This window comes from Lotus japonicus, chromosome 1, assembly GCF_012489685.1.
Source record: "Lotus japonicus ecotype B-129 chromosome 1, LjGifu_v1.2".
NCBI classification, from domain to species: domain Eukaryota; kingdom Viridiplantae; phylum Streptophyta; class Magnoliopsida; order Fabales; family Fabaceae; genus Lotus; species Lotus japonicus.
Window position 1 is genome coordinate 104,769,871 of NC_080041.1, and position 23,137 is coordinate 104,793,007.

A 23,137-nucleotide genomic window follows, 5' to 3' on the forward strand; every position below is an offset into this window, starting at 1 on the left:
GGAAGAGGTGCAATGCACCAAATCTTTTCCCTTGAGAGGAGTAACCGCCTGCTGAGGTGGCATGAGCTGTGCAGGTAGAGAGAGAGAGAGAGAGATTGGGGATTATATAAGCATGTATTGTGTGAGAGAGAGGGTAGGCTTGAATTGGGTTTAGGCTTGGGACTTGGGAGAGAATAAAGGCACTCTCTAACTTGCCTCTGCTATCTTTTCATTTATTCTTCTATCTGTAACTGCTACACTGATTCTTGGTGATTTCACCAGAATCTCAGTAGATAATACCAGTTTATTTCAGTCTATTTCTTCCATTTTTCTGGGCCCTAACAGGGAACAAAAAGCCAAAGCAATGGTATTCAAATTGTTAATTAGAGGGTTAAAGGTGGAATATGTTCTGTTTCCTCTGGAGTTACATGAGACCGGTTTATATTTTATGACAGTGGCTTTAGGAGGTAACCAAAGACTACTCTTCTAGAAGAGTGATTCACATGTTCTTAAAAATTCTCCTACAATTGACTATGAAGTTAAGATCAATTCTGATGAGAAGCTTCTCTTAGTAGCTCTTGAAGCCACAATTGATTCTTGGGGAAAAATATAAGTTGATCCAAACATGTTAAAAGAATTTGAGACCAAAACAGGAAATTATAACTTATGATGGAGGTGTCTTATCTGTCATCTAAAGGACAAAAATATGGAGGTTAAAGTTGAGATTCACAAATAGTATAATAAACTTAGGTTCCATTATGAAAATATATCAAATTAAGTACAAGACCAGATCCTAAAGCATATTGAACTATTTGAAGCACTAATTTCCTTGCATCTGTAATTTTCTAAAATCTTGATGGAATTCTTTCGGGTACAAAGAATTTGTGATCAAATCAGAAATTATAACTTATGATTGAGGTGTCTCATCTATGACCCTAAAGGACAAAATGTTCAGGTTAAAGTTGAGGTTCACAAATACCGTGCTTATAATAAGCTCAGGTTCCATTATGAAAATATCTCAAATAAATTACAGGATCGGATCCATAAGCATATTGAACTCTGGTGAAGCACTTTTGCATGCATGATTTATATATATGTATGTGTGTGTGTGTGTGTGTGTGTGTAAAATTCAATTTTTTGAAACAGGAAATGTAAATGTCTAAACAAATGTAAGAGAGAAAACATGACAGAACATCAATAAACCATAACTTAGTTAAATATTTAACTAAGTTATGAGTTTATCTACTTGCCTCCCTACGCGTATGGTGAAAAGAAGTAGAAACAAAAGATGAGGCAAGCAATTAAATAAGAAAATCAGCTATAACAAAATCAGATTTCACACAAGATTAGAGAAACATTTCACAATATTCAGGTTCAAACATTTCTTTATCACCACAGTTTCAACGAATTCCACTCTCAAGTCCACACAATCACTTGAAACTGTTGCAGGCTTGCAGCCACAACTTGCTCATCTTGGTCGCGAAACACAGAACCATAACCCAATAAAGCTTTGGTTGCGTCGACGTTGAACTCAAGAAATTTGTCAGTGGAGGACGCTAAGCATGCTTCGGGAGCTGTGCACCACCTGCCAAAGCTCAGCAAAATGCAACTGCATCAGTTAGTACTGGCACAACTCCTTGGAAGCATTTGAGGCAGTGGTAAATGCGTCTAGAGCCTTACCCCCAAAAGAAGAGATTTTGAACTCTCTATATTTGATAGCAAATAGCACAAACATGTTTAGTCACTTCAATTGGAGCTTCGAGGAGAATTTCATAAATTCATGTAGCAATGACTGGGTCGAATCAGGCTCCCGTGTGATGCCAACACTAGGGGTGTTCATCAGGTCGAATCGATCCGACGAAACCGAGCCAATTAAATTGGATCGGTTTTTTTATTCGGTTTAAAACCGATGGAAACTAATCAATATTTGTTCAGTTTATGGTTCAAAGAATTAAAAAGTGAAGAACCAAATCAATGATATATATATATATATATATATATATATATATATTTAAAAAATAAAAAATTTGACATGTATAAATACTTGTATTAGATGGAACTGAAAACCCTAGTTGTGTTCCTTTTCTCTACTCTCAATCTCCTCCCACAAAACACATATCAAAGTCTCCCTTCATCGCAATTCTAGCACACCACCACCCCTTCAATGACATCGCAGTTCCACCACCACGCACACCTCCACATCGTCGTTGCAGTTCCACCATAAGGCCTCTACATCGGTTCGACCACCACACATGCCTCCACATGAGTGAATTATTGATTTGCATTTTGCTACATTGTTAAGTTGTGAATAATATGTGATTGCAGTCTCATATGTATTGTTTACACCTATTTATTGCTATATATTTGAAGTTGTCTTAAAAAAAGTTGTGCAACCGATGAACAAAATCAATCCAAACTGTTCATCATTGGTTTGGTTTCGGAATGTTTTTGCTAACCACCGAACTAATGAATTTTGATTGTATCAATTTCTGGTTTCACCCAAAACCGGTCCAAATCGAACTGCAAACACCCCTACCCAACACCAATAGGAACCAAACTCTTATACTCCACTCGCAATCTGAGAAAATGTGGTCCACAGTCTCCTCCATTCCCTCACGTGGGCACCATAACGGGCTACCAACTCCTCTATTCCAAAAGCCATACCCGAGCTGGAATTGCGTTCTTCAAAATCCACCAAACAAGGTAGTCCTCACGAGTAAAACCTTAAGCTTCCTCAAGGAGCTGAGTGCACTAGTGACGAACCTGGGGCATCTTCCCTTTTACTAAAAAATTACTATCATTATTTGTCGTCCAAACCCAAAACTCATCACCCAAATGCTCATATTAAATATTTACCTCATTGTTCATAATAAACATTATAAAGATGTTTTTTACTGTTGTAAATTCTGAATTAGTCAAGTTCCAGAAGTACTATCGAAATATAACAAAATCATCTGAACACTGGTGTTTTTCTTCAAAAGTATAATATAAACAAGCTCTTACGAGCTTTTCAGAAATTAAATTTTAGAAAGCAATAAATTTCAAACTTAAAAGGAAAACAATTACTCAACTTTTGCAATTACTCAACTTTATTTTGTAATTATTATTCTTCCAATGACTTCTGCTGTCATGTTAATATTTTTTGTATTGAAAATGAAGAAAAAACAATTTGGTAGCCCGTTATGGTGCCCACGTGAGGGAGCCCAACATCCAATGTCAACTTAACAACATAGCCCTTTAACTGATGCGCGTTAACTAAGGACCCTACAGAGGATAGATGGGAGAGCTTGAAGGAATTTGTTGGACCTAGAAGTTTAAAGGCAAAGAAGGCTAGAGGTTTACTACATTCATACATGGCCTTTTTGTCTATTCTACCAATGATTCAGCATGAAAGGACATGATACACAACTAAAAATTATCTAAAACATGAGAGCTATGGCAATGCAATCAGAATGTATAATTAAGTACAAAGCATGCACACCATTAGTTTATCTTTTCTTCATTATCTTACTAGGTGTAAGTGCATTAAGAGTGTCAACCAACCATTATTCAAACAAATGTAACACCAGAATCAAAAATCATGTTTGCTTAACTTTGTTTTTCAAATGTTTTACTATTTAGTATAGAAAATAATTTTAGAACTTTTCTTCATAACCGGACATGACTTTATTGGGAAAAAGTAGAAGATTTAAAAATGATTTTATTGGGAAAAAGTAGTAAGAGTGTTAAAAATGACTTAAGCACCTTTTGTCAGTTGATGCTTTTTTTTATATAAACAAAATTGTAATGAAAATATACATTTTTAAGCTTTACTAAAAAAATACCATAAATGGCTGGTTATCCACATGGGCCTAGAGCAAAGCTCACACACAGCTCACATCTTATGTGGAGGCATCTTTATAAATAGCACTTGACTAAATAAAGTCTCAAAATAGTTGCAAAAATCAACCAAACCTCAGGCTGGAAATTACAACCTTCTCTACCAAATATTACTTTCCATAAAACCAACATCTTATCAGAATATATATAGCATAAATATATCATACAACTAAAGATGGATAGGAAACACCCTTGCAAAATTAAAGAAAATAACATGGAATCACAAGAAGAAACTACCTTTCATGCTAAAGATCATAGTGTTGATAAACAGAAGTTCAGCCTCTAAAGGAGTTCACAACATCAAAAGGTCCTATAAAGCATGGGCTGCCAGCAAAATTGCCAATTCATGCTGGATAGAAGGTAAAATATTGATTCTTACTTTTAGTGAAAGTCGCAGATGTGTTCAAATTAATCTTTCCACATATCTGCAAACTCATCAGGCTCCAGAGGATTAGCCATCTCGTGCATTTTCCGCCTTGTCTTTGCTTTGACCTTCTTTGCAAACTTTCCAGCCTTCTTCCTCTTCTCCAAAGCTCGAATCTACAAGAACCGGCATAAGTTGATAACCACAGCCAATGATGACAGTTATTTTCAGTAGAACACTATAGACACTAGACATGTGCATGGAGAACATTGTGGTCAGTACCTGATTTGGAGACACGTAGAATGGATTCTCGTATAAAGTTGGGCCTCCAAAACTGCCTCCAAATATTTTAATTGGGTTCAAGCAGAACCGCGGACCAACCTAATCAAGTAGTTTACAGACACAAGTTAGAGAAATTTTAGAAGTTGACAAATCAAAATATAAATCAATTAGAAAACTTTCATACCTCAACCAATGTCATTTTATCAAGGCCTCCTCGAGGTAATTTGTCTGACTCATTATGAGGAACAGAGATCTGCATGGGAATAAGAGTGTGGTTTAACATGTAATGTTTCTCAGTAAGCACTAGTAACAACACGAAGCAGAGAATGATCAAACAGCATGCAAATAATCAAATGTATGAACCGCCAGTGCATTAGAGCAGGTAGTGTCATGGTGTTCAGGACATGTATATCTCACTATATAACAGTAAGTACTTGATCTCACCCATTGCCAGTGTTAGGAGTTTTACACTATATAAGGTTTTTCCTGCAATAGTGCAATCTTAAAAATGGGATGGAGTTTTTGATCCATTGTTAGTTTAAAAGGCTTAACATAAGAGACTTCTCAGCCATCATTCTCTAGGTCTTCAAAGCTGTGTGCTAAAGCTTATTAAATTTTTCATATGCTTAAGTATATTTGTTAGGGAATCTATGGCTAACCCTCCAAATTGGAAAATATAGAACAACTTCCCTTCTGTCAATAAGCTAAAGCTACCCAAAACAATCAACATATTACATAATTATAATCAATACGGGTACAATTTGTGTTCTAGAATTAGGTTGGAATGGTTATCCAGAACAAAAGAGCAGCAGTCTTTAAACTCTTAAAGAGGGAAGTGCCCAAGGAAGGGTTGGGCGGTTCTAATAATGCAAATTTGAAAAAGGTGCATAGGCCAATAATTTAGATCTTGTGCAACTAAAAACACGAACCTGGTAATTCCGGAACCATATATGGTCATCAACTATTGAGAAAACAAAAACGTGATCATGGAAAGGCTTAGACTTTCTATGGTCCTTTGGTGTTTCAAATATCTGAATGAAAGAAAGTGCATGTCAGCAATAATCAAAATTATGTATAGCTTTATTAATTAATCACGCAGAAACACAAATACACACTCACACAACCCACTGGCCATGCTCAACACAGTACTCAGGCACAAATATCAAAATCAGAGAAAATTCTAGATAGGAATAATAAGGGTGTGGTCCAAAACACGCTCAATTTAAACTAAGCAAGATGTGCATACATTAATAGAATTTTTCTGGTCAATGATAATAAATCAAGATTATACCTTTAAGCAGATATATGAGAACTGTAGGTCTGTAGGATAAGATTACAAATAAAGTGATCATAAAAACAACTCTCTCATACTGCAATGTCAAGAAGAATTATGGAACAAACCTTTTACTCTTGAATCTCAAACAATTCTCATTTACAATAGAAATTTATACGGCACCCACAAAGCATTATAGAACTAGCCTTTACTCTTAGATCTAAAATGGTACATATAAATACAAGAGTAATCAACATGTCGATAGAAATTTCCTAATCTTGCTTTCAGATCAAACTAATTAGACAAGAAAGAAACACTGCTCATATGGAAGGAGAAAAGCAATTACCTGTAACAACATCTCCTTCAACAGTTTCCAATGTGCATCTTTTTCAAAATTTGTTGAAAACGTCAAAAGTGGGCGGGAAGCTTTTAGATGATTTCCAGTTAGCTTCAATTCCTCCATTGTGTGAACTGGAAAGCAGTGGGGGTAAAGAGAGATCAGTAAACTGGCCTCAATAAAAAGTTCAACAGGGAGAAAAGGGGGGAGAGAGAAAGAAACAATCATATAATTAAACAAGCATGAAGAACAAAGAATACAGAGCCCAGAACATTACATTATCATAACAAGCAAAATCATTAAAAGTAACCTTGTAATAATAATCAGATGAGAATATTACCAGCACTAACTAAAAACTTTACGGACGGACCATTAGGGCACTTTGACATCCAGAGAAAAAGATCTTTAGCCTTCCTGCACTGAAATTCATATATAGAAAAAGGGAGGAGAAGACAATTATCAGAATGACATAAGTTGAAAAGACTTAAAAGACTCGAGCAAATGTATAGAGGATTGCAAACTCAAGAGTTTGAGTGAAAAATATCCCCTCAATTGGATAGTTCAAATTAAATTAACTACATGTTTTTGAAAAAAAGAGAGGATACAGGCATGACATGCTTTAGAAATTAATATGGACAAAACATAAATCCATAAAATATATAAAAAAAATGCTTAACCCAATCAGAAAAGGAAGAGATCATATGGATTTGAAAGGAACCAACAATAACATATCAATTTGTGCAGAAAAGCTAATAACACAAAGATAAAATATAAAACAAAATCAGATGATTAAAGAATTCTTACACCATAAACAGGCAGAAAAGCTAATAGCACAAACATAACAAATAGATGGCAGTGGAAAAACCTAGTAACATATAAAAAGAATACCTCGAAAAATAGACAAGAGGAACAGTTTTTGAGCTCAACAAGCTCGTTCAGGGTGGCCCCTTTAGTTTCCTTGGATTCAACCTTGTTATCCTTCTTGCAATGAGGTAGAAGTGAGACCACATTCAACATCAGATGCCGATACCTGTAAACTCATGAGAAACACACCACCCTATCAACACCATATCCAAAAACAAACCCACAACACAAAGTAAAAGTTTCATTGAGCTTAATTTAACAACACAAACACACCATCATAACTTTTCTGAACATAAAACTAACCAATCCAAAATCCAAACCCTGTAACTACAATAAGATATATAGGTTTGTGATTTATACCTGTAAATAATGCGCCTAGAGCAAGTGACCAACACTTTCTCTTTATTCCTAAACACAGGTGAATGACCATTCTCGTTAACCTCATCATCTTGATTGACAACATTCTTATCCTTCCATCCCAAAAGGGTTCTAGCTGGTCTCTCTGGAGCAACATCATCCTTTTTGGGCGGTACCACAGCTTGAGCAGCTTCACTGCGCTTTCTCTTCTTGGCCATGTTTAGCTTAAAACCTGCAATACCCATCAACCAAAATCACAAAAAGAATATATTTTTGGCACTAACATACTTGGTCTCTTCAACTCACAGAACAATCACACTGTCCTCACAAACGCACACAGAGTGCGCCAAAGGTGGCAGAAGAACAGTACAAGCATGCAGAAGAACAAAGAAAGGAAAGAAGAGAGGAAGGAGAGAAGAAGGGTACCTGGGTTTACGCAAAGGAAGGAGATGAAGGAGGAGAGGTTTCGCCGGCGGTGGCGGCGTTGGGTTTGCGATGAATGAGGGTTTTGTGATTTTTGAAGGAGAAGGAGAATGTAAGGTGAAATTGGATCTTATATATGGGCTAGTTTAGGCCCAAGTAAATTGGGCTGTGCTGAGAGAAGAAAAAAAATATGGTTTTCATTGATATGAGCTTAAAATAGTTGTGGATCTATTGACAAACACAAACATAGTAAGGCAGTTTTTATTTTACCAAAAAATAATAATTAGTAAGGTGTTTTTTTTAGTGTCAAAGATATGTAAGATTGAGGCATAAGCTAAGTCAAACGGTACTTACAAATTAATAGTATCAAGCCTTAGAGAGAGCACTTGCAGCCTATCACCACTGACAAGCTATAGCATTCTCTGATGCAATTGAAATGTTGTCGACCCAAACTCAAACAGGAACAAGAAATCTAACATAACCATGACTAGAAAACAAGCTTTATCTACATTAAGTTCTTGATCTTCCAATCTTAAAAAGAAAAATGATTTTTATACTTTTTTTGTCGTTTCTTCTAATTTCCAAGCCTAGCCAGCTCTGCCGAAACTGCAAAAGTTCATCTGCGACAAAACCATCATCAACAATGGTGTGCACATGATGCACCATCAAAACACGAACTTATAAGAAAGAAGGGAAGTCATGTTGGAGTAAGAAGGAGTGCACAACAGCACAAGACCGAGGAGAATGGGGGTGGTCGATGGCAGTTTCGGGTGGGGGATGACGATCACAGATGGTGGTGTGGAGGCCGAAGGTCGATCTGCAAGTTGGCTTATAACTGGTGGCATGGTTGATGACGGCAAGATGCAGTGGTGGCCGCAGATCTAGTTATGAGAGAAGAAAAGAGAAAACGGTGGATGATGGAGGCTAAACGACAAAGGGAGGATGGTTGTGCTGGTGGCCAAAAGAAAGGAGAAAGTAAAAACAATCAAACTTATTTGGGTAATAAACCACCTAATGTGGAAGAAACTAACTTGATGTGGACGAAGCACATAAAGAAGTAGGAGGATGACCTTCCTAGTGGAGAAGGAGAACCCCCTAGAGGGTGATAGCACAACCTGTTTTGTGAAACCCTAGTAAAGGCATCCTTAAGTTTGTTGCTTATGTTCTTTAGTTTATAGCTCTATAGTAAGGGAACTATTGTATTCCTTGTTTAATTGATGACTCTTGGATGGAGGTTTTGTATTTTTTTTTAGTATTTAAGTTTTGTTTAACAACTTGAATGAGATTTTTTTAATGGTACTTAGATTAATGCTAAAACGGTTGTCCGGTGACACTAATTACATTAGTGAGACTAATATTCAAAGAGTGAAAAAATTCAATCAGATAAAAAATTTAGAGCAAAGCATACATGCACACTCATACTAACACAAGTAGCTAATATATTAGCAACCAATCAAAGCCTCTAAATTCCCAGGCTCAACACTGAATCAAGCTAATTATAACTATTTGAGAAAAACTTCAATCCTTTTTAACTAGAATCTCCATCTATATCACCTCATATGGATATGCCAGAGTTGCAATTTGCTTAGCCTTCATGGAAGCTTAGGTTAAGGCTTCAGCAACACCGAGAGGAACCAAGCTCAACACAGAGACCATGAAAACAAGGCAACTTCATAACATAGCCACCAACAAATAGAAAGAATAGAGAGAAAGGATGGAGATGGCAGTGGCGAAGAAGGTTGTGGCCAAGCCGAAGGCGACATCACCTTGTGGAGTGGAGGAAACCAATGGTGGCTACAAAAAGGGTGGAACCAGACTAAAAGGGGAATATAAGCTCACTTATTGGGTAGCAAATCCACCAAATATAGAAGAGAACCTATTTATTGTGAGAGAAATACCTACCTAAAAGAAGGAGAAACCTCCACGAAGGAGGGGAACCCCAAAAGGGGGTGCATGTCGATTCTCTCTCTTGTTTTCCAACCCTGGAAAAGAAAACTGTAAAAGATGATAACATTTTTTGTTTTAATTTGCTCCTCTTATTGCATAGTAGTATGCCTCTAGACGACCGTTTGGATTCTAATCTAAGTAGCTAGAACAAAAAAAAAGAATTAGTGGAGTCATAATAAAAGCCTTGTGAGCGTCATTTTCCCTCCCTTCGATAGGGAATCTTCCCCTTCCTCATGGGAGGTTTTCTACCCACTTTAGGTGTGTTATCTTCTTTTTTTGGTGAAAGTTTTCTTTCATCTTTGAAGTAGGATTTTCTTCTTTTTATCTTTCATCTCCTATTTCTTTCAACTCTAGTCACCCCAATCTACCTCTCTCTCATCTCTGATGAATTTTCTTTTAATTTCTTTTCTTCAATCTTTGTAAACTCTCCCACTTCTCTTTTCCTTAACCTCTCCATCAGACTTAATTTGACTCCAATCTACCACTACAAAGCATTGGTTTGGTGTAGAGGTATTTTAGGTGGGTCAACATGCAAATCATATTGTTTTAGAAGGGTCAACCTGCCACATTTTGAGTGTAATTACTCATCATTTATATATTTTTTATTTTATTTTTGACATGCCAACCTACAAATATGTTGTAAAATAGGGTGGGGCGCCTTACCCAACTCACTTCTCAAATTTGGGGTGGGACGAGTTGGGTCATTTTACACGAGTTGTTGATGGGACATGCTTGATTCACACGTTTTGCCACCCCAACCAATATTGCATTCCCATAGAATTTCCTCAAAAGCTATAAGAAAAAAGTTTTAATTGGTACATACTCATTGTGTCACAACACCATATTAGCCTATCTTTTTTACACAAGTATAGCTTCATCACTTTTATTTTACTTAAAACTTTTAAATTTTTATTTTGTACTGAAAAGTTCACAAATTGAAAAACTTAATCATCATATACACTTCTTTCCTTAATCTCTCTAATCAAAATATTAAATTTTAATTAAAAATAAAAAAAATCCCAAGATTTTATCCTATTTAAACCATAGTCTCATATCTTATCAAATCCTTAAAAATGTTTTTGAATCATAAACCCATAATATTGACAAAAGAACTATATTCGCTTAATATTTAATTATAATGAACTTAATTATCTCGGAAAAACAAAGTGAAACTAGTCCAAACTAGGATCGAAGGACCAAAGTGCAGTTAAGTTGAATCTATTTGAATCAGTAAGATGCCATAAATGACTTTACTTTAGGGCTTACCTTGAAATATATTAATTATTGGATTATAAGAGATTTTGAGCTTATTTTATTTTATAGTATAAGCGCTTAAGAAAATGTTTAGAATAACTTATGCAAATAGTTTATGACCAACCTATTAGCTTATGCGATAAACGCTTATATTGCTTAAATAAGTTGTTTTTCCAAACACCCCTAACTACGTTGCTTGGTTTTAAAAGTAAAACAAACCCGGCCTGGATGCTTGTATGTCATGGAAGGAAATTTTATTTCTAAGAAAAAAAATTGTTTGGGGAATCAATTTTGTGAGTGCATGTACTTGTCTGAAGCTCATCTCATCTGAAAGCCAGTGAACTTTGAGCCACAACCTCCACGAGTTCTTCTACATTATCACATGCCTTCAATAAAAGTGGAAAAGTGCAGCTACTTTAGGACCACTATGTGACTTGAGTAAAATTATTTGATGTAAGAAACTTAAAAAGACAACTTCACTAAGATATAGCACAAGCTTATATTTCTCTGGTAATTGTTTAATTACAATATTGGCAGAGACATTATCTTTGCAAACATCTCACAAACTTCTGTTCACCCTTGATGAGTTCTTTTTTAAATCGATGAGGATTTTGATGTTAAAATAAAAATTTCTATGTGTTTGACTTCATAACGAAGAAGATTTGCACAATTTTCAACATGAAAAGCATGCTCAAAGTCACAAGGCAAGAGCATAATTTACATTTTCTGAAGGAAAAAGAGATATGTCTGTTATTGATGAGTTCATTGCTGATGTCTGGATTTATCAGAAGATGAGTGAACTTTTATGCAACTTCTAATATACAGAGTTCAACAAGTTAAGAATGTTCCACTCACCGTTTTTACTTTATCTTTGTATTGCAGTCATGAAATGTGGCAAAGAATGTGGACTACTATCACTAGTTACGTGTATCAATAGCAATCCAGATTTTGATTATTCCAAATTCCAATATTTATGATCAACCAATGACAACCTGAAAAAAAATTGAGAAGCATCAGCTTGATTCAGCATATCTGATAGCAAGATCATATGGTCATGAATGTCTCTCCCATTGATTCATTTAGATACCACTATTCTTTCTTTTTTTACCTTTTGTCCTATATTCACTTCCACGATGGCAAAAAGTGCAAGAGAACTTTTCTATAGCACTCCAAGTCAACAATATGAAATTCCACTTTGGAAGGGGACAAAACATTACATTCTCACTATGTGGTGGAGAGTAAATTTGATTCCTCTATAGCTCACATCATATTGAGCCATGGTTTAATTTCAACCGTAAAAGTTTTCTTAATTTGTTTCTTTAATTTCTTCTCCTTTGTCCCAATCCAATAATCTATCATAATTTTTTTATACATGTATCTCTAACTTATAGTTTATAGGAGGGAGTTGATATTATCTATGCAAACATTTCATAAACTCCTATGCACCCTTGATGAGTTTATTGTCATATCAAGGTGGAGTTTGTAAAAATAAGGGTTTTGTTTTATTTCTGTTTTGGTTTTATGTTTCTAAAAATAGTTTTTAGAAACAATTTTTTAAAATAAAAAAAAAACCTGTTTGAATGAAATATTTTAAGGTATTAAAAAAATTTAGAACTAAAAAAAACATGTTAGTTTGCCCTTTGTGTCAAGGGTTGAGCATCGGCTAAATCAACACTAACTTTCAGCGTCGACCACTTGGCCGACATTACATGTTAGCTTCAACCCTCTCAATGTTAGCCTTGACACCGACATTAAATTGACTGTCAGTTTTCAAATTGTTAACGTTGGCTTTCGGTCGATGATAATAAACGGTTTTCCTGTTGTGACCTTCACTAAAAAATTAAGTGCATGCCTGACAAAAAAATTCTATAATTGATTCCAAAGTCAAAATCAATTATAGAGAATTAATTGTGATGAAAAAGAAGTTTATCTAAACATTTCGTAAGCCTTTAGCTTCTAAATAGAAGTGATTCTACAGCATTTTACAGTGGAACCAAACATACTATTTATTGACTTCATGTCTTGATTGATCAGATAACGAGTATACTTTGGCTTAATGGTAGCAATACTACCGCTTCTTTTGGAGCTATTGTTTGCAACTTCTAAGAATATTCCACTTACCCTTTTTTACTTTGGTATCTTTGCTTTGCAATCATGAAATGTGGCAAAGAATGTGGCCTGCTATCGCTAGTTACTTGCAGCCATAGCAATGCAGATTTTGATTATTCCAATATTTATGAACCAATGACAGCCTGAAAAAAAGTTGAGAAGCATCAACTTTGATTCAGCATATCTGATCACCATCCTTCTGACACAATGGGTATATAGCAAGCTCACTGTTATGGATGGCTCTTCCATTCATTTAAATATTACTATTTTTCTTCTTTTACTTTTTGTCAAATATTCACTTCCACGATGGCAAAAAGTGCAAGAGAACTTTTCAATGGCACCCCAAATTGGCAATATGAAATACCACTTTGGAAGGGGAGAAGACAAAACATAACATAACATTCACACTATGTGGTGGAAGGCTATATTGATTCCTCTATAGCTCTCTCATCACATTGAAAGTAGGTCTTATATTACAGATGTCTTGTAATTCATTTCAAATAGTACAAATTAAAGCATCTGCATGATAATCCTTCAATCAACTAAGTAGAGGATCAAACTCAGGGATGGAACCAGAAAAAAAATAGTAAGGGGCAACTAAAATATAACACACATCAACAAAATTTAACAATAACTAATTGAAATAGGTAATATAAAAAAGCAATGTATTTTAGGGAAAATATTATCAGACAAATGGGTTTTATCAACACACTAGCAGGGGTTTCTAACTGACGCCATTGTTTGCTGTTGTTTTGACCGCCGCTAAACAGTGTATGGATTGAATGTCCGCTAAAAACCTTATGTACACGTATGGTCACTCTTATTTTGTGTATATTTACTATGAAGTTTGACAGTTAATTTGCACATAATTCAAGATATTTTTACTCATAAACTAAGTGCATGTTAGGAAATTTCTTCTACAATTGACTATGAAGCCAAATCAATTCTAGGGACAAATTGCTGAGTGCCAAAAATTGATTCTGATGAAAATAGAAGGCGATTCATACATGTTAAGACTCATAGCTTCTAGCAGAAGTGACTCTAAAACCATGGAACCAAATATACTATGTAGTGGTTTCATTGCTGATGTCTTGATTTATCAGATGATGAGTATACTGCATTAATAATAGTAACCGTACCACTTGCTATGGATCTATTTCATGCAACTTCTAAGAATATTCCACTTACCCTTTTTACTTTGGTATCTTTGCTTTGCAGTCATGAAATGTGGCAGAGAATGTGGCCTGCTATCAGAAGTTACTTGCAGCAATAGCAATCCAGATTTTGATTATTCCAATATTTATGGACCAATGGCAACCTGAAAAAAAGTTTGAAGCATCAACTTGATTCAGCATATCTGATCACCAATCCTTCTCATACAATGGATTTATAGCAAGCTCGTGGTAATGGATGGGTCTCCCATTGATTGATTTAAATATTACTATTTTTCTTCTTTTATTTTTTGTCAAATATTCACTTCCACGAAGGCAAAAAGAGCATGAGAAATTTTCTATAGCAAAAATAGTAAGGGGTAAAAATTGAACATTAAGAAAAATCAACAATGAGTAATTGAAAGAGTAATATGACTGTTCAAAAAAAGAAAGAGTAATATGAAAAAGCTATGTATTTTAGTGTATATTTACTATTTAGTTTCATGATTTGCACATAATTCAAGACACTTGAACTCTCTAGAGTTAATTTTGAACTCAAAATTAATTGCTGGGAGAAGTTTCTGAGTGCCAAAATTGATTCTCTTGAAAAAGAAGCCGAACCAAACATGTTGTAAGACTTGTGACTTCTAAGCAAAAGTGACTCTAAAACCGTGGAACCAAACATACTATTGTGATTTCATTGTTGATGTCTTGATTTATCATATGATGAGCATACTTTAGATTAAGAATAGTATCTAACCATACCACTTGCTATGGATTTATTAGTCCAACTTCTAATAATTTTGCACTTACCCTTTCTACTTTGGTATCTTTGCTTTGCATTTATGAAATGTGGCATAGCATGGGGACTTCTATCCCTAGTTTGCAGCAGTAGCAATGCAGATTTTGATTATTCCAATATTTATCATGAACCAATGACAACCTGAAAAAAGGTTGTGAAGCATCTGCCTGATTCAGCATACCTGATCACCATCCTTCTCATATTGCAAGTTCATGGTCATGGATGACTCTCCCATCGATTCATTTAAATATTACTATTTTTCTTCTTTTACTTTTTGTCCAATATTCACTTCCACGATGGCAAAAAGTGCAAGAGAACCTTTCTATAGCTCTCCAAAGTTGCAGTATGAAATACCAATTTGGAAGGGGGCAAAACATTACATTCACACTGTGGTGGAGGGTTATATTGTTTCCTCTCTTGTTTACATCATATTGAAAGTAGGTCTTATATTATAGATGTCTTGTATTTCATTTGAAATGGAAATTAGTAAAGGGGAACGTAAATTTAACGAAGTTAAGAAAAATCAACAATGATTAAATTGAAAGAGACAATTTAAAATATTTTAGGGGGGCAGATATATCATTTGAATAATATTATACTAAGATTTTTTTTCTCTTCAAGGGTGACTGCCCCATTTTCTCTGTACCTCGATCCGTCCCTGATCAAACTGATATGTTCTTTATCTTACTTGTAGCCATGGTTTCACAGTATAAGCTTTCTTGATTTGTTTCTTTAATATCTTCTCCTTTGTCCAAATCCAAAAATCTGTCACTTAAAGTAATCAAGAATCAGATAGAAGCTGAAGTGTTAGAAGTATTTTCATGCACTCTGTATGTGATAAACCCATTGATATGTGTTCTAATATAGGTATAGATTTGGGTAAATTTCGTGTCATTTAGCATGAATAATAGGAGTAGGAGTTTAGCAAAATCTTCTAAGAAGTTGTCATATTTTGTGTTAGTTGCAATTAGAGTTGTTTGCTATAGTTTCTAGTGAATTTGTATGTTTACTTGAGAATTACTCGCCCTTTGTTCCTTTGTGACCTTCATGTTTCAGGATCCTGAGCATATCAAATATCAACCAATATTCAAGCCAGTCAGGTTTAGTTCACTTGAATGGTTGTATAAATTTTCAGGTCAAGGGAGCTTCTGAAATGAGGCATTCCTTGTAAATGAAACATCTTCAAAAGTTTGAAATTGAAGAGAAGCATGCTTACTGTCATATGCCTTGTAACTAGATGCTTAGTCTTAAGGGTGAACTTGTGATGATAATGAGTTTTAGTCCCACAAACTAACTTCTATTGGAAAGTCAACTAACTATTTAAAGGTAAGCACATAAATTTGATTCATGAAGTTTAAGAATCATAATTTTTTATGAATGTATCTCTAGAAAATTTCAAAGATATATTGATTGTAATTTGATAACTTAATATAGGACTGTATTTACAAATAACATTCTCATTCAGAAGACAATGAACAAAATATTACAGCTTATATCTAATTAGTGCAACTGCAAGTAATTAGAATACATAAAAAATACAGCTATCAGTAGAATAACTTAGTAATAGTACACAAGTGCTTGTGATTTCTAATGACCATGTTTCTCAACCTTCTTCTTCTTCTCAGTCTTCTGGCAGCAAATTCAGAAGGAAGGAACAATGCCATATCCAACTTCTGTGATTAGCGTTGTGGAGAACATCTGATCAACTTCAGCTTCTACATCAGTTCGCTTGGCGAATCGACCTTTTATCCGGGGTCTAGTCTCTGCATAGGCCTTCCTTGAGGCATACCTTATTGTCTTCTCAAATTTTCTTGTCTTTTTTTTCTCCCTGTACCTTAGGACCCTGGCCTCCCTGTCCAATGGAGAAAAATGAGAAGACATCTGAAGGGCAGGTCCAGAAAATAGGTCAATTGTTCCTTTTGAGGGCCTTGAATAGGAAACTGAGACATCCCTCATTGTTGAATCTGGTACAACACCAACATCCATTGATGAAACTGAAACCTGACAAGAAACAAAACATGTTATGAGATCATAGATTCAAGATAACTTTTTTAAGCAGCACCACTAGCAACCGGTGCACTTGGGCAAACAACTTAATTAAGTACTTATCTTATCGCATAAGCGCTTATTCATAAGATAATTTGAAACTCTTATTGAAATAAGCTCAAAACAAGTAATAAGTAACTATAAGCACTTGTCCATAAGCTAATTTGAACAGCTTATGAAAATGAGTTCAAAATAGCTTATATGTAGGTCATAAGGTGTTTACATAAGCTTTTCTAAACACTTGAATAAACGTTTGTGCTATAAGATAAGCTCAAATAAGCTCTTTACAACAGGGTCGAGTAATTAACATTTTTATCACCCGAATGCAACAAACATTTTATATTGGCACTAAAAATTGTAGCTAAGTACAAAACTGATGGAAATGGCTGAACATATGAGGGAATTTTTTGACAAAGAAAATTTCTATAAAGGGTGGAAAATTGATGAATATTTCCCTTGCAGACAAATGTTCCTATACATGTAACCACTGCTTGAGCTAGAAAAGATATGAGAATCTGAAGGGAAAAAGCCTCTAGCACTTTAGAGCTAGTCCAGTGACACAACTTGGTAGAGGAGAAAAGGTATATACTATTGAATAAATTTTAAGGAAAGGAAGGAAACAGCATATCCCATTTATAGAATTGGTGAAACCTCACCTAGACACCTACCATTTTGGCAGATAAAAAGCAAAAGCAGAAAGTTTTCTCATGTATATTGGGGGAAAAACAATCATAGAACCAGTCCAAGTAAGAAAGCTTGTTAATTTGTTGTTAAGATACCTTCCACTAAAGAAAAAAGTGAAAAGAGAAAAAGGGTAAAGTGAGCTTGAAAGTTGCAGAAAGAATCAGAGACACCTTATGTGGACCAGGCCAATAACCTGGTATGCAGAATTTGAACCAGAAATTTAAAGTTAGTATTGAACATGCCCGGAAAAGAAACTGCTTTTAAATCCAATTATGGCTAATTAAACAATATGATAATCATGGGGAGACCAAAGAAACTGCCACTTCAAAAGAAGATATACTACAAGTTTTATCAAAACTCCCATGAAAAAGTATCAATGACCAATTGTGTTTAGAATTTGAAACAGAACCAGAAAAAAAAAATTGAAACAGCTTTAAAATCCAACTTTGAAAGAAAGCCCACATGAAGAATTTTGTAAGCAAAACCATAGAAACTACTAGCATGTTTCGTTATCCTTCTAGAATTGATTCTACCGCCAAAGTCAATTCTGGAAAGAAGCTATTGTCAGTAACTTCTTAGCCTCACAATTGATTCCCGAGAGAAAATAAGTTGATCCAAACATACTATAAGTCAAACAGCGCACAACAACCCCCCAAAATAAAAGGAATTCAAGAGGCTTACATTTTGACTAATAGAAGAACCATTGTAACTGAACCCAGCTTTGGAGGGCTCAAACTCCAACCCAAGCTGAAAATGATGTGCTTGTTGTTGTTGTTGTTGCTGAACTGGAACCACACTATCCCCAGCATAGCCCTTTTGAGGAACACCATAATGTTGTTGATGCTGCTGCTGATGCTGGTGGTGGTTGTAATGATCAGTAGTGGTAGTAGTAGTAGTGGTGGTGAACTGGTTTTCACCACAAGAATTACAATCCACAAGGTCCAAATACTCATCCACCTCCCCACTAAACAAGAAACCATTACCCTGCTGATTGTGTTCATTGTTATTATTGTTATTGTTGTTGTTGCTATTTTTCACAGGATTCAGCAACAACCAAGAAGCAGCCTCATCTTCATCCTCCATATCAACAACCTCCTCCTCTTCATCTTCCATCTCACCACCACCACCGACAAAGCCATCATCTTCACCACCTAAAAGGTTGGCCGGAGGGCCATAGAGGCAGCCTGAGATGGGAAGAATGGGGACGCGGTGGTGGCGGCTGGCAAGAGGATTAGCAGAGTGGATGTCAGCATCACATGAGGAGCAGAGAGAAGCTGCATCAGCCTTGCAGAGAAACGCGGCTGGGGCGCACTCGCAGGCCTCGCAGACCCACACACGCTCGTGCCGGGAGGCTACCCGGTTCGCCGCATGTACCTGTGCGTCGCACCCGGCGCACAAATACGCCGAGTCAGCGCGGCAGAAGACGGTGCATGTGGCGGAGCGGCACGTGTCACAGACACGCGGAAACTTGGCCTTGACAGTGGTGGTGGAGGTGGAGGTGAAGAGATCATGCTCCAACATTATTGGAGTAGTAGTTTGATTTTGTCAGTGTAACTGTAAAGACAGTGTTTTGGTTTTTCCCAGGAAAGAAAGAAGGAAAGAAAATAGTCAGTGAGTTGTGTTTGCAGTGATTGTGGTTTGCTGTTTTTAGTAGTGTTGGGAGGAGGGAGAGAATCTGTGTGCGACACGTGGCAGAAAGTTAGTGGTGTGGAAAAGTTGTGAGATTATCTATCTTGTGGGTGGCTGTGCTTTGGGGTGGGGCCAAGTTTTAGTCAGAGGGTGGTGCTGTAGGTTTTGCTGCTGCATCAGCTGCTCTTTTCTTCATTTGCCTTCTTCCTACATTGTTGAGAAATGTGTAATATATATACTTGTGGGGTGGATCTGATCCTCATTTCTAATTTGGTGGTTCCACATTTAATTTAAGGAAAATTACTGGTACACGTCCATAAGAATGAGAGAGTAATGAATTGAATGAAGGAAAGATGAAGTGATACTGATATGTATATGTGATATTGGTTGTGACAGTTAAAAGTTAGCACAAAATTGTGTGTCGCAGGTGTGTCACTAAAATGTGAATGTCCACTTTTAATCATTTTATAGAAGTAGATCAAGAGAAAAATATGAGATATATTGAGAAGCCATTACTACGTACTGTGGTGTTTATGAATAGGGATAAATGTTAATTTAATGAGGCATGTGAAGCTTAACAAACAAGAAAGAGTACGTTGAAAATGTTGTTTGAGAGAGTAACATAAACATTTAACTTGAATAGTATGTTGGGGTTGTCTTGTTGTTTGTTAGGAAAACAATGCAAGCAGTCATGTGTCAGAGCATGCGTTTGGGAAGTGTTGGGTTGCATATGCAATGGTCAATCTCAGCTCATGTAGCTCCAGCTTGAACCAAGGTTTTTTTTTTACACATATTATTTATGGGAGACAATTGGACACCTCTTCTAGTGGAGAGTTTTTTCCATTTACGAGTCTCAAAACCTGAGATTTTATTTAAGAAAAATAAAGCATACAACTTGAACCAACTATTTATTGGTCATGCATGGCCATGTTATTAATTTATTTTTTCTTAAAATTAATTCTGATAGGATAAAATTACTTAGAAAAGCTTCTTTCTATATTATAAAATATACTTTGGAAAGATTTTCAAATATGTTGATTTGGTTAGTTTTATGGTATAGTCCCTACATATATACACACACATACTCTTAAATTACATGAAATAAAAGGTCTTTTTTATGAGAGGTGTTTGTCATTGTGTAAAATTAATATTGAATTATGTTTTATTTTAGAAAAAAGTTGAGTATCCATCACACTAATGAATCTTAAAATGAAGAGAAGTTATTTTGTTAGAGTGCCAATTAACGTGAAGGATGACTTTCCAGCCAAATATGAAGATTTTGAGACCATGTGCTACTCTTTCCTTCCCCTTTATGCATGCCTTTAATTTATTATGTGATAGCAAACTGGCTTCGAGTTAGTTTTTGTTGTTTTGAATCAGCGGGTAAATAGTCAAGTTCGTCCCTGAAAGTGTCCACCGCCTTCAATTTCGTCCCTAAACTTTTAAAATGACGCCCGTGGTCCCTGAATGTGCCAAATCTCTCTCATCAACAGTCCCTAAGTTAAAAAAAGTTCACGGCCGTTAACGGAAGGCTGAGTTGGATTTTTTTTTTTGTCATTTGAATGTTGTGAAAGTTTTTAAAATTTCGATTTAGTCCCCATGGTTAAAAAGAAATCCTTTTTCTCCCCATCTTCCTCTACCTCTACCTCTCCCCACCACCATCACCGTATCTCCATCTCCATCTTCTTCATCCAGATTCAATAACCCAAACAAACCAACCACTCATCCAAAAATAATACAATGTAAGACCTGGATTTTCAGAACAAGCTAATTTCCGACTCACGCGTAGAATCAGTGTAAGCGTGACAGGAGTTTGATATTTGAGAAAGATTAATGAAGAAGAAAGTTCAGGAATTGCTTGAGGAATGATGCGTAGTCATTTTAGGAATTAGAGCGAGTCGTCTGCACACCCGCCTTATGGCAAGCGTGTCCAGAATAGGCTAATTTCGCTTTAGAGCAACGTTTTAAGTGAGATTTCGAATCCTTGGAAAATTTAAAGATTTTCTTTATTTTTCCTTCGACCAGCGTTTCATTTCGGAACTCTGGACTGTACGCACGATAGTATTCACTTTTCGGATGTCCGCCGACGCTAATTTCTTTGCTTCGAAACCCTATTTTCGAGCAATGGATGAAGACTTTTTCTATTCGGGACTTCTAACGAAGATTCCGTCCATGTTGCCAGACTTGTTTCGACGTTTCCAATCTTTCTTCAGTTGGAAGTTTTGTCGTTTGAGCACCACAGCAAAAAGTAGTTTTTCGGGGCAGATTAACCGACACCGCTTTTGAGTTTTTCGATATCGTTTTTCCCAAATCCTAGATATTTGCTTTGAGTTCTGGAATTCTGACGCCAGAATCTCTCTTAGAATTTCTCGGTGATCGTGCTGCAAAAATCGGAATCGCGAAATTTTCATTTTCCCGCGATTTCACCCGCCTATAAATAGCGCGAAAAAGCAAAATCCTCTCATTTTCTTTCCATTTGTGGCTGATTTCGTGGGGAGCAAGGGGGGAGGAGATTTCCGCGAAAACTTGACCAATCTTCGTGCAGTTCGTCCCTACTTCTAGGTATCGAGGTAACTATCATGAATCCTGCCTCTGATTTCTGTTTCTGCTGAGTTTCTGAAGTCGTTTCTGTGCTCTAAGTTTTGAGCTTTTTCTAAAATTGTCCGATTTCTCTGATTTCTCGCTTGGGTTATGTTCCTTATGTTCCCCTGAGTCTAAAACCTCTGTCAGTAAACTCTGATTGCGATTCAGTTGTCCAGGATCTGAAAAATTGACTCAAAACTCTTTTTGTCTCACATTTCGAAACTTTATTGTCGAAAAGACTTAATCTGACTTCGTGCCTTTAGGATTTGTTGTCACGGATATCATGAGGATCGTTGCTGTCAAATTTGTTTTCCGAACTGATAACTTTGAAGTTTTGAGCCTTTATTTTGGACCAAAATGCCCCTGGATAGTCGTATTTCGACCCGATTGTCCGAAAATTGTTCCGACAATTTCTTTGCCTTAGTTTTACCCTAAAACTACCTTGTGAATTGATTTAGATCGAAGAAAAAGTTCGAAAACCCTATTTTCCATAGTGGCCGAAACCTAATTGCTTGGGTACCGTGTCCAAAAATAATTTTTGGGTCTCTATGACTTGAGCCATTGCGTAGCTCTTTCAATTGTCGAAATTTTGGCGCCGGTTTCGTGTCATTCTGAGTTCTGTAGCTCGAGTTATGCTCGTTTTAGCGAACGAAGTCTCCGTTGTCAATTTGTGCCTAAATAGGAACTCTGAAGCTTTAGAGGCTTTCTTTACGATTTCGATTAGTATTAGTAGATCGTGTTGCTCCTAGTGAAGCTTGTGTTGATGATTGTGTTTTCTTTGTTCTAGGTTCGCAATTTCCATGCCCAACTTCTACTCACGAAGGTAAGGGTAACTCGGTTTTAGAGCGTCTTTGAGTCTTGCATGCTTTTATCGCACTGCCTGTGTTTGAGATGAAGATGTTTATATTGATTGGCAGATGATTATGATTATTATGCTGAATTTGGAAAATGTTTTCTGAGAGGCTTCGGCCGTTTACTGGTTTCTGTCGTTACTGCTTCCTAGTGGATGGAACATGTGGTTACTTTGGATTGGTCCTTGGGTGGGCTTTGTTATTGTCTGACTTGGCATATAGGGCTTGAGTCAAGTGGCGATGAGGAGGTGTGTCCTATCATTGTCCCATCTTGCGAGGTGCTAAGTGGCGATCAGGAGGTGTGTCCTATGATTGTCCCGTCT

At 36.2% G+C, this 23,137-nt stretch overlaps 2 protein-coding genes across 2 annotated transcripts; both read right to left on the minus strand.

Moving 5' to 3' along the window:
• Positions 1-3,954: 3,954 nt before the first annotated feature.
• On the minus strand, positions 3,955-7,915 carry LOC130728704 (ribosome biogenesis protein BRX1 homolog 1-like). Its single transcript, XM_057580251.1, has 9 exons — positions 7,762-7,915; positions 7,339-7,567; positions 7,003-7,144; positions 6,455-6,533; positions 6,124-6,248; positions 5,434-5,535; positions 4,689-4,757; positions 4,505-4,603; positions 3,955-4,398 (listed from the first exon to the last, which is right to left on the minus strand). The coding sequence occupies exons 2-9, from the start codon at positions 7,551-7,553 to the stop codon at positions 4,267-4,269; spliced, it is 963 nt and encodes a 320-aa protein (XP_057436234.1). The 5' UTR covers positions 7,554-7,567; positions 7,762-7,915; the 3' UTR covers positions 3,955-4,266.
• An 8,512-nt stretch (positions 7,916-16,427) lies between these two features.
• Positions 16,428-19,539, minus strand: LOC130728705 (zinc finger protein CONSTANS-LIKE 2-like). Its single transcript, XM_057580252.1, has 2 exons — positions 18,433-19,539; positions 16,428-17,022 (listed from the first exon to the last, which is right to left on the minus strand). Exons 1-2 carry the CDS (start codon positions 19,270-19,272, stop codon positions 16,663-16,665), a joined length of 1,200 nt encoding a protein of 399 aa, XP_057436235.1. The 5' UTR covers positions 19,273-19,539; the 3' UTR covers positions 16,428-16,662.
• Positions 19,540-23,137: the final 3,598 nt, after the last annotated feature.